Below are 15,952 nucleotides of genomic sequence, written 5' to 3'. Positions count from 1 at the left end.
TAAACAATGTGTCCTCAACAGACAGCTGTACTGATGCCCAGGGCATAGTACAGCAAGCCTACCTGACACAAGGTGGGGGGGGTCTTAACCATCATCACCAGAGGTCAAGAAGCATGACAGGAAATGCTGCTAATTACTCCCGGCTGCTACTGGGAGGGAAATATCAGAGGAAATGGCGAAGTTGTTTCAGAAAGACCATTCTGTTTATCTAAAAGTGGATGGGCACAGGCCTGGGGGAAACAAGGATTAGGTGCGACTTCTCCAACAGCTGGGGAGAGGCCACTCTGTCCGACCCTCTCATGGCCCTTTCTCATTTCTAGATGACTAAAGAGTACTTCCCGATTCTAGAAACATTCCCACATCTAACCCACCTGCACGTGCGGTGACCCCAAGTTCACCTGGCTACCGAGCAGGGGCAGGCTGCTATGCTCCGCCAGGCCTCTCGCCTTTCTAGTCTGGAGATACGGCAAGGTCTGCAAGGCTAGAAATCCAAGCTGCCTCGGCACTTACACATTCCATTGTGACCTTCTTTCTTTAGAAAGCTGGTTTCATCCCAGAAAATGTATACATGGTTGCACAGAGTGTTAGCACAGTGTGTTAGCGGACCGACCTGGCCCAGACATAGGAACTGAGCCACAATGTTACAACGCCTTGTTGCATCCAGCCACCCCACCACAGCCAACACCAAATACCTTTGGGTCATCAGCCTCAGGTTTTTCAGTCTCTGAATCGTCATCTTCCTACAAGACAAAGAATTTAGAGGATTAAGCTTAAAAGAGCGGGCCTGAGGGTTCTCACATGCATAACTAGGGGCTGGAGCAATGTACCCAGCCTGGCCCATCCCACCAAGAACCCCTCCCCTGCCCTATGACCCAAAACTAGAGAAAGAGAAGGGGGAAAGGAGATGTTCGGGGGGGGGGTGGAGAAAAGAACATCAGCAGCTCAAGGTTGTTACTCCAGCAGTGCCACAGCCTACAGCGATGAAAATGCCTGAGATTAAAAATCACATACATAAAAATGGGAAAAGGTTGCAATGTGTCAGAAAAGAATAAGACCAGGCCCCACAGGATAAAACAGGCATCATGTTTCTAATGAAATATCAATTATTTAAAACGGGAACATGAACCTTTTTTTCTTCTTTGCCTTTCCTACACACAAGGACATCAGACTCAGACCTACCACGACATTGTTCACAGTCAGAGAGCCATGGCTCCCACATAACCACACCCCAGCACTTCAGCCCAGGAACAGTCACAGCTACATGAACAGCAGGAAGGCAGGTGTCAAAGGACCAGGGCAAGTGACCCAGGGATAGGCTAAAGAGCCAACACCTGGCCTTTCTGGGTCCCAGCCGAGTAGGCCCTGCCTTCATCCAAGCTTTCACAGAACTGCCACTGACCCCTTCTATCCAGTCTTGTTCCTGATCCAAACGGCCTGCCTGACACAAAGCACCATGTGAACAAGGCATTCTCCAAAGCATGCACTGGCCTCACATGGGCTAGCCCACCATTCCACTGAATGCTACTAACGGTCAAAGATCAGCTACCCTATCACATAGCTATATCCACTTCAGTTCCGAGAACACCCCAATGTGCAAGTCTTTAACTTAACATCCAGGAAGAAATTAAGTTTCATTTGAAATTGCTTTTTTCAATCGAGCTACACTTTAACCCAAAGATTAAGTCGTGCCCCAGATGTTAACAGAAACATCACCTGTGAGAGTCGAACAAACTATACTGATGGCTTTGAGATTTAACTGTCCTGTCAGGTGCCAGTGAGCCCAAAGGTTTAAATGCAATCGCCATGATTTTCTTAAGATGAAATCAGTCATGCCAAATACTCAGAGATGTAGCTCAGCCAGATACAATCACACTTTAGAATGTCTATATTGGGATTTGATGAGAGAATTTTACTAGAATGATAAAAAGCTTAAATATGATGAAAATTCTAAGCAAAGCAATGTGGAACAACACTTCAGAAACACATCATGCACATTTACTAAGAAAACAGTTATGGTGTTAAGTCAGTATGTGTGCACTTAAGAAAAGTCAAGAAAAGAAAACAATTTGCAAAGCTTTTCTAAACAATTTTAGTCAATTCTGAATTACCAGCATTGATGGTGGGGCTAAGGACATGAAAATATCTTCCAAAAGAGCATCAAATGCAAAAATGCTTTTTTGTTTTAATCAGAAAGTCTTTTAACTAATATTTAAATATCAACGCATAAGAAAACTTTCAAACAAATAATAAAGTACATTGAGTATTTCAGTTAAAGGTGTTGCTGAATATACAGATTTCACTTTGTATGTCTTTGTGCTAAGCACCAGCTTGAATCCTTGCTTTCTCTCCAAAGTTTTAAACTGTGGCTCCTGAAGTCAGCAATAGTGTATCCGAAGGCTTTCTGGTTAATTAAGACACAATTCTCTTTTCTTTGTTGCCAGCACATACTAAATGTCAGGCAAGATTTGTGCTCAAGAACAGAGGATACTCTGATAAAAAGTGCCAAGTAAAGTATCAAAGAAGAAATTAAGAAGGATCAAACCACAAACAAAAAACTAATTAATTTCCCTTCTTAATCTTTTTAAAAAGCTGAAAGATTTGAATAAACCCAACTAAGATTAAAAATAATACAGAGTTGACTGCAGATATAAATGATACACCATTCGGGACGAATGCATTGTTATAAATGGAATAAACTATCTTAACAGGGAAAACCAACATGAAACACTCATTGATATCTCAGTTAAATAAAATAGTCCATTATCTCTACCCCCAAATTTCAATTCAAAAGTTAATACAAAAATGGCCCAGATGAAAACAAGTTCTGTTTTCAAACAGTACACGGATATCCAATCCAGTTTCCTCAACAGATACCAAACAAAAAGCCGGGGGAAGGAAGAGGAATGATGTTAGCCATGGAATGGAACACTGTTGGTACAGTTTGAAGATTTCTGACAAACGAAATGGTGCCTTGAGCAGCTCTGGATTTGGGATTTACGTACCGACTGTTTGCTATTCTCATCCTCTTCTTCCTCATAACCATCTTCATCACCTCCAAGGCGAGAAAAGTCATCCTCTCCATAGGCTTCAGATACTAATCCACCTTTCTCCTCTGAAACGGAGGAAAAAAGAAAAATGGATGAAGGCATACAAAAATGCAAGGCAACATTTGGGTGATCTGAGTGGCCAGAACTACCTCTGAAGGTCAAAGGGTGCCTCAATCTCATGCAAGTGACTAAAGATCCAGAATCCGCCTTTGGAACCAAACTTTAGAGGATAAAATCATTAGAAGAACATGGAAGAAAACCATATGCTAAATTCTTTCCTTCTTGCTTCCCATCCACCTAGAATGCCAACTGAAGCTTCTCTTCTCTAAACTACTACTGTTGCACATTGTTTGAAAACCTCTTTTGGTATGGGTATCTCTCCCTTGTATCAGAGGCACCAAAACTTGTCTTCTCATAAAAGACAAGGACTCTACTGTCCTCATTTTTATGTGCCCTCCCCTAGGAACAGGAGCTTTAACTGGGGCCCCAGAGGGGTTACCAATCCTATCTACTTGAGAAGCAAAATCTTCTTCTACCTTTATTATTTTTTAAAGATTTTATTTACTTATTTATTTGACAGAAACAGCCAGCAAGAGAGGGAACACAAGCAGGGGGAGTGGGAGAGGAAGAAGCAGGCTCCTAGCAGAGGAGCCTGATGTGGGGCTCGATCCCAGAACGCTGGGATCACGCCCTGAGCTGAAGGCAGATGCTTAAAGACTGCGCCACCCAGGCGCCCCAAAATCTTCTTCTACCTTTAAACCAAAGCAACCAACAACAAAAAAATATAAAATGCTACAAATTACTGGGAAACCACCAGAGAACCTCCTGACTGGAAGATACCACACAAAACTGAGAGTAGCTAACCTCCAAATGAGGAAAGGAAGGCCCAGATGTGTTAGGTAACTTGCTGCCCTCTCTATGATCCCAAAGAAATCTGTTCCCATTTCCTAACAGTGAGATTCTCAACCTGAGTAGGGCAACAAAATCACTGATGGGCTTTAACAGCTCACAAAATAAGGGACTCATTGAGGAGCATTAAAACGCTCACAAAATGCTACCCCAAATCTACGAATTACTCCCTCGCCAGCGAGAGCAGACATAACATATTTTTAAAAGCTCCAAGATGCGTCCAGGGCACATTCCTAATGCGAAGTTACAAATTTAACAAGACACAAACTTTATCACCCTCCACGTACGTTCTACTCATCGCTCTCCCCATTATACAACGAACCCGAAGGGAACAGGTAGCTTCGGATCCTCTCCATCTTTCGTACATCACTATGCCTCACGTTGCCCGGCACGGAGAAGACTTCCAATAGTATCGGCAGAATAATCGAATCAGCGGAAGGAGATGGCCCATTCTTATTCCAGAGCGTCTACTCTGTCCCAAACAGGGCCTCGATCGCGCTTCGCCGCTCCAGGACCCGACACTTGGGGCACAATGACCATCTCTTTCCCTCCCACCCTGCTAGGGGAGAAGCATTCCGAGCAGACACCAGATTCTCCCCTTCCAGTTCCCTATTCGGGCCTCACCAGGCGCGCCGCCCGCAGTTTCGACCCCAGCCTCGCCGTCAGACTCGGGCTCTGAATCTTCCGCGTAAACTGCCAAAGACGACAGAACATTCTTCTTCCCCGCCATCTTACTCCCACAAGCCCAGAGTGCCTCCCTCCTATGAGTCAAAAAAGCCGACTTCCGTGCGGAAAAGCGACTTTTTCCTATCCCAGGAGTACCCGCGTCTGTTCCTGTACAGGAACCAATCAAAACGGCGTTCTGCTCCTGGTCCCGCCCCTCCACCCGAGCTGCCGAAACGTCATCACTGCGCGACAGATACAAGGTTGAGTGGGTTTTACCTGACAGTGAGTTCACAGCCATTTGACTCCTCAGAATTTGGGGTGGCTTATGGGGGTCTTCGAGTAGTTCCCGACCGGCGGGCAGCAGCGGCCCGGCAAGAATCCTTCGTTCCTGGGTGGCCCTCGCCCAGCTCTGATATCTTGGGGTGAAGAGAGGGGGGCTTCGGCTGGGGAAGGGAGAAAAGAGCGGATCTGGGGCTTAGAGGAAAAAGAGGGATGAGTTCTCCTCCGGGAGGTGGAAAGAAGGGGTCGGGGCTCTGGGGGGAGGAATGGCCGTGATAGCAGCGCTTATAAAAGGAGCAGGAGGTGGATCTTAGAAAAACAATTCCAGCTCCTCCAGGTTATTCCAAAAACACAGTTTGTGTTTCTCGTGTTCTGATTTCTAGTTCTGTGCCATATCATGGCATGGGATAGTTCAATGTTTCTATTTTCCTGAGCATGAAAGTGGAGATGTTAATTGCCGAGGAATGTGTTGCTTGAGGCTGTTTATCGGGAGCTGTGTTAGTTGGAAATAGTATTTTGCTTGAGTAATAAAGCAAGTTTTACTTAGAGAAAAATAAGCAGTCTTCTAAAAGTGGAACAGAGAGTTTTCATCGCAATCATATGATCATCACCTTTACCTTAACTTCTGGCCACTGTCTGTCGCTAAGATGAGCACCCACCCTTCTTTTGACCCTGAACGTCGAGTCCGGAGCACGTTGAAGAAGGTTTTTGGGTTTGACTCGTTTAAGACACCTTTACAGGAGAGTGCGACCATGGCTGTAGTGAGAGGTAACATTGCCAAACTATCTGCGTTTACATTTGTGCTGGCTATACCGTAGCATTGCCAGAGGGTGCCAACGTCCTCCTTTTGACCCTTCCTGCTTCCCCACCCTTAGTCCATAATTGTTGGAAATCTTGTAGATTTGTCACTTAAAACTTGCAGTTTTATTCTCAATCACCCAGCTGTTCTGGTTCTTACATTTCATAGCCAGCGCTGCAGATCGTCTTTGAAAACAACTCATAGATTCAATTCCTGTTGGTTTGTGTGTAGGCAGTAGTGGGAGTGGCAGGAATAGCCTAATATAGTCACTGACCTTCTAAGCCCTTTGTTGAAGATTGAGTGACCTGGATCCTAAATAGGGAAGGAAGGAGTAATAATATTATAAACCTGAGCTATATTGGCAAGTGGAGGTTGTCAAGAGGAAAGCAACAATGTAATATTAACTACATTGTAACACTTAATAAACAAAAGATCTCTAAGTGATGTTGCTTCTACAGGTATGCCCACTCATCTAGAAGTATTCAACTTTCATGGCTATTTAATTCAATCATCCATATCTCAACAGACTCAGACTTCTCACCCTTATGGTTGTTATTGCCATTACTGGAAATGGTTTGTGCCCATTTCCAAATCTCTCTGGATCTTTGCCCTTTACACAGGAAGGATGGGAAGGAAGTTAGCGTTATATTGAGAACTTCCCATGTGCCAGACACTCTGCTAGGTGCATTTCCTATATTCTCATTTAGTTTTCAACAGCCTTGATAAAAAGATAAAAGGCAGGAAGCATTTATTTATTTATTTATTTATCTATCTATCTATCTATTTTCTTTTAAAGATTTATTTATTTGAGGGGCGCCTGGGTGACTCAGTCGTTAAGCGTCTGCCTTCGGCTCAGGGCGTGATCCCAGCGTTCTGGGATTGAGCCCCGCATCGGGCTCCTCCGCTAGGAGCCTGCTTCTTCCTCTCCCACTCCCCCTGCTTGTGTTCCCTCTCTTGCTGGCTGTCTCTGTCAAATAAATAAATAATAATAATATAAAAGATTTATTTATTTGAGAAAGCATGCTTGTGCACAAATGTGGGGAGGGGCAGAGGGAGAAGGAGAGAATCTCAAGCGACTCCCCGCTGAGCGCAGAGCTTGAATTGGGGCTGGGCTTGACTTCACGACCCTGAGATCTTGATGACCTGAGCTGAAATCAAGGGTCAGACACTTAACCGCCTGAGCCACCCAGGTGCCCCTGGGCAGGAACCATTAACTGTCGTTGTCTTGTCTTTTTGCAGGTGACAAGGATGTCTTTGTGTGCATGCCCACAGGGGCAGGAAAATCCCTTTGCTATCAGCTCCCTGCTCTGTTGGCCAAAGGCATCACTATCGTAATCTCTCCACTCATTGCTTTGATTCAGGTGAGGCTTGGGGGAGTGAAGATGGTAGCCCAAAAAGTTGAGGGGAAGGTTTTTTAATTTTGTTTTGTTTTGTTTTTTCAGCTGGAAATATCACTTCTCATCTGTTTGATCTTTTGCCTTTTATTTTCTTTGATTTGCCTAGCTCCCTTTCTATACTGGGCTTCTGAATTGCCCAAATGTGGGGGCTCCACTAGTGCATATCACTCTGGAGGGTTACGAATGAGTCTTCTGTGTCTTGATGGCCTGAGGTCTCTCACCCTCCTCTGTTACTTTTCACCCAGAGGAGTATGGAAATATATCTGTATACACATAGACACTCACTCATGGACACACATGTGCACTCTCGACAGGTTAGAAGATGCAGATGGATACAAAGCTAAATTAATATAAACGGGTTGGGACATTGTCAGCATCTGCTCTGCACCTCTGGCTATATTTAAGGCCTGCAGATGGGCTGACAGAATCAGAAACGAGGAAGTGTGGCCATGCGGTTAAGAGCCATCCACCATGAAGAGAAACGGAGTGACAGTAACAGTGCCTTGTGAATTTCACAAGGTCTCAGGCTTTGTGCTTAGTGCTTTATGTACATTCACTTCACCTTTGCACTGTAAAATTTCATTTAATGCTAGCAACTATCCTGTTAGGTAGTTACCAGTTTTACAGGATACACAGAGGGAGAACGGACAGAGTGTCAGAGGCTAGAGCCAGCCAAAGAGCCTGTGGTGATTCAGTGAGCCAGAAATGAGCCAGGACTGTCTGCCTCCAGAGCCTGTGCTCTCAACCACTTCACCTCCTGTACTTGTTGTATGCACAGAGAAGACCTTAGAGGTTGGGAGGAGGACGTTTATGGCTCGGAAATGCCCAGCGAGCCAAGGTGACATTGACCACTGGGCCTCCCCCTTGGTGACCTGTTTCCCTTCTTCCCTCAGGACCAGGTGGACCACTTGCTGGCCCTGAAGGTACGAGTGAGTTCCCTGAACTCCAAGCTCTCGGCACAGGAGAAAAAGGAGCTGCTCTCTGACCTAGAGCGAGAAAAGCCACAGACCAAACTGCTGTACATCACACCAGAGATGGCAGCTTCAGCCTCCTTCCAGCCCACCCTGAACTCACTGGTGTCCCGCCACCTGCTCTCCTACCTGGTGGTGGACGAAGCTCATTGTGTTTCTCAGTGGGGACACGACTTCCGTCCTGACTACTTGCGTCTGGGTACCCTCCGTTCCCGCCTGGCCCATGCTCCGTGTGTGGCTCTGACTGCCACAGCCACCCCCCAAGTCCAGGAGGATGTGTTTGCTGCCCTGCACCTGAAGCAGCCAGTTGCCACCTTCAAGACTCCTTGCTTTCGGGCCAACCTCTTCTATGATGTGCAGTTCAAAGAACTGCTTTCTGATCCCTACGGGAACCTGAGGGACTTCTGCCTTAAGGCTCTTGGACAGAAGGCTGATAAAGGGGTGAGCGCCCTGAGGCTGGGAGGCCAACACGCTCAAGACCAGTGGGTGGTATCTGCAGCCTAGAGATGGAAATTGGTTTTCTAGAACCTTTGCTTAGAACTAGCTGAAGCTTCTTAAAACTTGCACACAGAGAGCTGTTCTTTTGGTTTCCTGGCATTATTTCCCTTAATGGAGTACCCTTGTCCTGGAATTCTTCTCTGGGAGGTGAGCAGCCAACCCCTGAGCGAGGGGCCTTTGCAGAAGCAGAGGGGTTAGATGAGCTGCTTTGTTACAGAGGGTCAGAGCTCTGCCGGTGGCCTGCCTCAAAGAACCTGTGAGGCTGACAGGAGGAAGAGCGAGAGCTTCTTTTAAAGAAGGCCACAGTAAGATGGGCAGATTGTTCTGTTCTGAATGCTCACTTTCTTCCCATGTCTCCTCATTCAGTTGCTATCTGGCTGCGGCATTGTCTACTGCAGGACCAGAGAGGCTTGTGAACAGCTGGCAACAGAGCTCAGTCACAGGGGCGTGAGTGCCAAGGCTTACCATGCAGGTACGGGGCGCCTGGGCCATATGGTCTGCTTTCATCTCGGAAGCCTGTCAGTGGGTCTCTTGTTCTTTAAGGATCCTGGATAATCAGATGGTCTGTCATCTTCTTCTGGATACGCAGGAGGGCTGAAGCAATTCCCTTACATCCGTAAAAAGGAGTCTAGATACCAGTGAGATCTAAAATGAGAACTATGAGTCCTGAATTCTTTTTTCTCACCCCCTGCCCTCCCAGCAGCCAGTGATGCGTTTTTAGAAGCCCAGCTGTTGGTGTTGTGGAAAGAGCACGGGTTTGGGAAGCCAGTGGCCTTGGGTGTGAATGTGGGCTTTAACACTTACTGAGTGCTGTGTGCTCCACACAGGCAGGCTAGGGTCTTCACGAGGTTAAGTGCATGGCCCACGGCCACACAGCTGGTAAGTGATGGGTTCAGGGTGTGTGTACAGCGCCCAACACAGTATCAAACCCAAGGTAGATTCCAAGGGAAATAATGGGTTCCCTTCACCACCTTCCCCTCTGTTGTAGGCCTGAAGGCTCCTGAAAGAACACTGGTGCAGAATGAGTGGATGGAGGAGAAGGTCCCTGTCATTGTTGCAACCATTAGTTTTGGGATGGGAGTGGACAAAGCCAATGTCAGGTGAGTGATAGTTCTTGCCTTACCTTCCCAGTTGGGGCCTGGCTCAAGTGGGCTGCCTAGTGCTCTGCCTCAGGGAGCTCCTTCCACGGCCAGAGGGGAAGGAGGTCCCAGGAGATAATCCCCAGCGCATAGCTCACATGGTGACAGGTGCTATGCAGCCTGGTGACTGCACAGCAGGGTTCCGCCATCCCCCAGTAGAGGGCAGCACGCAGCCATCAGGCCCATCCGTTAACGCAGCCCAGTTCTCTCACATCTAGCACAGGGTCACTGTGAGGGGCTGGAATGAACTATCTTAAACTGCTCACTGTAGGAAATCAAAGGCAATGTCTTATTCCCAGCGTTCCTTGTTATTGCTTACTGACAGTCCCGAAGAGAAATGGGTACATCCCAGCCTCCTAGACCCACCCTGGCAACTGTTGGGAAGTCTTTCACCTCTAGCCCCACCTAACCTTCCAGAGACATTTTCAGCTACAGCCTGAAGCCCTTTGCTCTGATTAACACCAACAATAATGCCTTGTATGATTTACAGAGCATTTTTGCATACATGGTCTCATTAAGACTCACAGGGAAGCTGATTTGGTCAGGGGAGGAATGAGTCTATGTGCTTAATTTGAAAGAACACAAGTTTTGGAATCAGAGTTTGGACCCTGGGTTGGCTGTGGCTTGTTAGGGCTGGCTTTGAAGTCAGACACCCCTAGGCCCAAATCTTAGCTCTACTGTGCCCTTGCTGTGTCACCCTGTACACATTTTCCTGAATCATTTCATTATCTATAAAATGGAGTTCTCTCACCTGATAGTAAATGTAAAATTAAATGAGACAAATAGATAAACTGGCCCATAGTAGGTATTCAGTAATGTTATCCCTCTCTCTTTCAAAGAGGTTAAAGGGATTTACTCGAGGTTGTGCAGCTCATTAGTGGCCTTATCTTGTTTCTTTAAGCCCAGTGCTTTTTCCTCTGGACTGTGACTGTGAGGGTTTTCGGTTTCTCATATGTGCTGAAATTTCCCCCCTTAACTCTGCTGTGGCCTCTGATTTGGGCCACTGTGTGGCAGGGAGGCCTGCTGATGGGGTTTGGGGGTCTTGGCCACATTTACTCTGAAACCTGCTAGCTTCCCTGCTCCTGGTCGCCTCGGAGAGCCCTGCTTCCCTGACTCTGATCACTCCTCCCCTCAGCTTTTCTGCCACAGCTCATGCTGCTTGTCTCTTTGGATCCTACAGGTTTGTCGCCCATTGGAATATTGCCAAGTCTATGGCTGGATACTACCAAGAGTCTGGCCGGGCAGGCAGGGATGGGAAGCCTTCCTGGTGCCGTCTCTATTACTCCAGGAATGACCGGGACCAAGTCAGTTTCCTGATCAGGAAGGAAGTAGCGAAACTCCAGGTAAATCCTGGGCAGCAGGAGCCCTTTCCATCCAAACCCCCCACTCTCCAGTTTCATGCAGCTTATTTCTGAACCCAGGTGGAGCTTCTATGAGCTTACAGGGGTGCTCCTGGGGCTATAAGGTATAGCAGAGGGGAGAATGGTGTACTAGTGAATAGGCAGCTTGCAACAGCTAGGTTAGATTCTTTCCTTTATATTTAGTGTATCTTTTTGTGATCTTCTTGTGTGCTTGTTATCTTACATAGCCAAGATCAATCCTGCCTTGTGTTTTTTTGTTTTGTTTTGTTTGGGTGGGAGAGGAGCAGAGGGAGATGGAGAGAGAATCTTAAGCAGGCTCCACAGCCCTGAGATCAGGACCTGGGCCAAAATCAAGAGTCAAACACTTAACCAACTGAGCCACCCAGGCATCCCGGTCCTGCTTTGTATTATTAGCATTGTTACATAACCATTTTCTCATACTGTTCAAAGTTCTTTGTTTGAGCCCCCCCCCTTTTTTAAACTGGTTGTACATGCTTTGCAGAGAGCCTAGAAATAGATCCAAGTACATAAGTGAGCTTGATGTGTGATAGGTGACATTATAAATCAACGGTAAAGGATGTACTGTTGAATAATTGGTGCTGGAAAAAGATAAAATCAGATACCTACCTCCTGTACCATTCACGTGTGAATTACAGGTGGAATAAAAACCTCAAAACTGTAAAATTGAGGGAAAATATTTTATTTCCTTGACAAAGGGAAGAGCATAGCAAGATTTTAAAAGTGGAAGCCATCAAGGAAGACATCATCTCTTTGACTAAATTCAAACTAAAAATTTCTGTATAATGAAAGACACCACAAACAAGGTGAAAAAATGAGTCGTTGTTGGTGCAATATCCGTGACTGACTGAGTACATAGAGAACCAGCTCCTACAGGTGAATCTATAGCAGGCAAATGGGGGGCAGAGCAAAAACTATGAATTTCACAGAAGAGGGAGCCATTATCTAATAAAGGTATGAAGAGTTGCTTAGCCTCCCTTGGGAATCAGAGAAATGCAAAGGAAATAATGTGCTGTCACTTTATACACATCATACTGGCAAAAATGTACATCTTTGTAATCGCTGTTGGCGAGGATGTGGGCAAAGGGGAACTCACAGTGTTGTTGGCAACATGAACTGGTATGACTGCTTTGAAGAGAGACGAGGTGATACATGCAATGGGAGGGTACTGGTGCTCTGTGACTCAGTAATTCCACTTCTAGATAAGCAAGTTGCCGTGTGTACAAGGATGTACGGTGGTGTTTGCTGCAGCTCCGTCATAATGTCCTCTGTAGGGTATTGGAGAAGTAAACAGTGGGTTAGTCACACAGTGGAATGGTCTAAAGCAATTAAAAATGACACAGTAAGTGTCCATTAACCAACATGGATAAAGTCCCCCAAAGCATAATTTGTGAAGTTGTAAATGGGTACATGTAGACTTTTCCTTATAAGAAATATTGAATGCCAGAAAAAGAGAAAGAGATATTGTATGGAAGTACTTATATCTGATCTTTACCAAAATGACATTAAAAGGATAAAAAAATATGTAAACCCACAGGGACAGAAAGAGTAGAAACCAAGGTAGAAAAGTCAACAAATGTCTGCCTAGAAAACCCCAGACTCTACTGGAAATCTATTAGAATTCATAAGAAAACCTGGCAAGATGGCTGAATATAAGGGAAATATTTTAAAAAGCCTAACTTTTCTCCACATGACCATGAATGCCTATGAATGGAAATGGAAAAAAAAATTTAATTTGCAAGAATAAAGCTTATAGAATACCTGATGTAAATGTTACTGGCTATTAACAAGAGACTTAAAAAAAAAGAAAGAAAGAAAGAAAGAAAGAATGAAAGAAAGAGAGAAAGAGAGAGAGAGAGAGAGAGAGAGAAAGAGAGAAAGAAAGAAAGAAAGAAAGAAAGAAAGAAAGAAAGAAAGAAAGAAAGAAAGAAAGAAACAAACTTCCCAGTTGGTTTTAACATACAGTCAGGGACGAGAACTACTGATTTAGATGAAGATTAGTATCTCATGGGAAGAAAACGAGCTCTGAGTAGTTACAGAAACTGAGTGGGAAGACGTAAAACTGTCAATTCTCCTCGAAGTTAATATAAATGAAGTTCCAGCTGAAATCCCAAAAGACTTCTACTGGAAAGTGGAATCTTAGAACGTATGTGAAAAAGTGCCCGGGAACAGCCAGGAAAAGCCTGTACTGGAAGAATGGTGAAGGGGATGAGTTTAACCCAGTGTCAGAATGTGCTGAGGTGTTGCTGTAACCAAATCCATTTAATACAGCAACAAGCAGTGGCCCAGACAAGGGAATTAGAAACAAGGCCCAGAACACGTGAGAGTTTAATATGTGATGAAGCTGATAGCTCAACTTAACAGAAAATGAAGGGCCTGTCTAGTAGGTGGTACTGGCATCCTTCTGGAATAAAATGAAAGCACACATTTGGCACGTTATATAAAAGGCAGGTTTAAGGACCTACGTGTAAAAAATAAACAACGCTTGCAAGACATTTTATTCCAGTGTATAGCGTAGGGCTAGAAATAGTTTTGTAATGAAAATTAGAAATTCAGAAAGCTATCTTTTAAAAAAAGAAGTATTTGAATTAAAGTTCTTGAACTTTTATTTTTTGGCAACAAAGCAAGGTTTATTGAGCGATACCAAAGTGACAGTACAAAGCTCCCAGGGAGGGAGGGGACCCAAGAGGGTTACCACTGGAGTTTCTAAGTCTCGGAGTTTTTTTATGGGCTCGGAGTTTTTTTATGGGCTCGTTGGTGGGCTGTTTTAATCTGATTAACCCTCTCTGTGCCTGTCGCCCAATCAGGTGTTTGTCATCTATCACGTGGGAAAAGGTGGAGGGCTCCTTCCAGTGTGGTGTAAAATCCTTTTAAGGGTTATTTCCCCTTTGGGTGGGGGCCCCCAGTTCTTGAACTTCTAAAATCCTGAACCCATGAAAAAAATGTGGGCAGCAAAAGATACCATAAACAAAGCCAGTACATAAACAGCAAATCTGGAAAACTGGTTACCGTAGAAGGCAAACCAGAGGTTGAAGTTGAGGGTAAATGGAGAGATTTCACCAACTGACAGGAAAAAGCAAAGTGTGTGAAAGCAGGTTCCCAGAAAAGCTCATCCAAACGGCATGTCCAAAGGCGGTGAGATTTAATAGTAATCAGGTGAGTGCAAATTACAGTAAAATGACACACGTGCAAAAGGGCTCTAACACTCGTGGCTAGTAAGCACGTACAGGAGAGGGCCTGCACTTTGCCTGGAGAAGAATGAAGTGTTGCAGTCTTCCTAGGGGGAAGCATTCTAGCAATATCTATTACACTGTATTTTTTTACTTGTTAATTTTTTAGATTTTATTTATTTGAGAGTGAGCACAACCTGGGGGAGGGGCAGAGGGAGAGGCACAAACAGACTCTGTGCTGAGCGCGGAGCCCAATGCGGGGCTTGATCCCAGGACCCTGAGATCATGACCTGAGCCGAAATCAAGAGTCAGATGCTCAACTGACAGCCACCCAGGCACCCCCCCATTATGCTTTAATATACATGTACCATTTGCCCCAGATACCGTATTTCTGAGACCAAATCACCTGAAATAAAAGCTCATGTGCCAGAGGGCCTGTGTGATAGAATTGGTCACAAGGACTGACACTGGGGAACAAACAATACCCGGCCATGAGCAGTGATGAAATTACACTATGTGCTGACTATGGGCTCATAGGCATACCTTAGCGCCCAGGACGGCTATTCTCTTGCTTTTTGAAAAAGAAATCATGTTTATTACTGTGTGACATTACAGATTTACTTATTCTCTTTCTGCTCTTTTGAAGTGTAAGTTCCATGAGAGCAGGGACCTCTTGTTTCTTGTGTCTCTATAATGGCCAGACCAATGCTGGGAACATAGTAAGTGCTTAATAAACGTTTTTTGACTAGATCAATAAATGAATGAATGGGGAGGGGAGTACAAGTTGGGATTGGGAAGGAAGAGGCCTTGCGTGGACCTGGTATTTTGCCAGGAACGAAGGGGACGTGATTAACTGGAATGTATCTGAAATTCAAATTAGACAAAAGATTTTGGTGAGGTGATTAGGTATAAGACATTTATTTAAAACTTACACGGTGAGTTATAAGAGTTCACCCTAGGCTTATCAATAAGACACGTGAGACAAAGAGAAAATCCAGAAAGCTTCCAGAGAGGTGATGACGTGAATATCTGGGGGCCAGAGCAGCACCAGTTTTCTCCATCGTAATATCAGAAATGAGAAACAATGAGGCAGTGCTTTCCAATTCTAGATAAACTGTTTCCAACCTAGAATTTCCTGCCCAGCCAGCCAGTTAAGTGTGAAGGCAGGTTAAAGACATTTACAGCTTCTGGTTTGCTAAGTGGAGGTTGGACGTCCGGAAGCGTTGGTCTTTATAGGCTCTGGGAGTAGAAGGGTATTGATAGCGGCAGCGAGGAGGTTAACGGACGTGCTCGTATTCTCTCGGCTGTGCAGGGATTTAACTGCCACCATGTCCAGCAAAAGGGCAAAGACCAGGACCACTGAGAAGCGCCCCCAGTGCTCAACATCCAAGGTGTTCACCATGTTTGACCAGTCATAGACTTAGGAATTCAAAGAGGCCTTCAACATGATTGATCAGAACAGAGAGGGTTTCATTGACAAGGAAGATTTGCATGCTATGCCTGCCTCCCTGGGGAAAAATCTAGCTGATGAGCATCTGGATGCCTTGAGAACCTAAGCTCCAGGGCCCATGAATTTCACCATGTTTCTCACTGTGTTTGGTGAAAAGTTCAATGGCACAGACCCGGAAGATGTCCTCAAAAATGCTTTTCCTTGCTTTGATGAAGAAGCAACTGGCATCATCTGGAGAGGTGACCTGA

At 45.2% G+C, this 15,952-nt stretch overlaps 2 protein-coding genes across 10 annotated transcripts in view; one reads left to right on the top strand and one right to left on the bottom strand.

The window, feature by feature from the left end:
- Nucleotides 1–4,739, bottom strand: part of SAP30BP (SAP30 binding protein) — a 35,271-nt gene extending 30,532 nt beyond the window's left edge. Inside the window, exons 1-3 of one of the 2 annotated variants that reach the window (XM_034640283.1) lie at nucleotides 4,581–4,739; nucleotides 3,003–3,112; nucleotides 693–740 (exon numbers count right to left, since the gene is read on the bottom strand). In XM_034640283.1, the coding sequence (XP_034496174.1) occupies nucleotides 693–740; nucleotides 3,003–3,112; nucleotides 4,581–4,686 (264 nt within the window). In that variant the 5' untranslated portion in view covers nucleotides 4,687–4,739. Of the gene's footprint in view, nucleotides 1–692; nucleotides 741–3,002; nucleotides 3,113–4,580 lie in introns of those variants that run through there. The other variant, XM_034640284.1, reaches the window with a different exon arrangement.
- Nucleotides 4,740–4,853: 114 nt separating this feature from the next.
- RECQL5 (RecQ like helicase 5) overlaps nucleotides 4,854–15,952 on the top strand; it is a 34,338-nt gene continuing 23,239 nt past the window's right edge. For 6 of the 8 annotated variants that reach the window (XR_004619447.1, XR_004619448.1, XM_011225764.3 and 3 more), the window contains exons 1-7: nucleotides 4,856–5,034; nucleotides 5,535–5,669; nucleotides 6,940–7,061; nucleotides 7,991–8,509; nucleotides 8,933–9,038; nucleotides 9,555–9,666; nucleotides 10,886–11,048. Coding sequence is in view for 6 of the 8 variants with exons in the window: in XM_011225764.3 (XP_011224066.1) it covers nucleotides 5,549–5,669; nucleotides 6,940–7,061; nucleotides 7,991–8,509; nucleotides 8,933–9,038; nucleotides 9,555–9,666; nucleotides 10,886–11,048 (1,143 nt within the window). In the remaining 2 variants the exon portion in view is untranslated. Of the gene's footprint in view, nucleotides 5,035–5,534; nucleotides 5,670–6,939; nucleotides 7,062–7,990; nucleotides 8,510–8,932; nucleotides 9,039–9,554; nucleotides 9,667–10,885; nucleotides 11,049–15,952 lie in introns of all 8 variants that reach the window. The other 2 variants (XM_034640159.1, XM_034640158.1) reach the window with 2 other exon arrangements.

Source organism: Ailuropoda melanoleuca, chromosome 13 (genome assembly GCF_002007445.2).
Source record: "Ailuropoda melanoleuca isolate Jingjing chromosome 13, ASM200744v2, whole genome shotgun sequence".
NCBI lineage: Eukaryota > Metazoa > Chordata > Mammalia > Carnivora > Ursidae > Ailuropoda > Ailuropoda melanoleuca.
The sequence above is the reverse complement of the archived record's forward strand: the minus strand, read 5'-3'. Positions and strand labels throughout refer to the sequence as shown.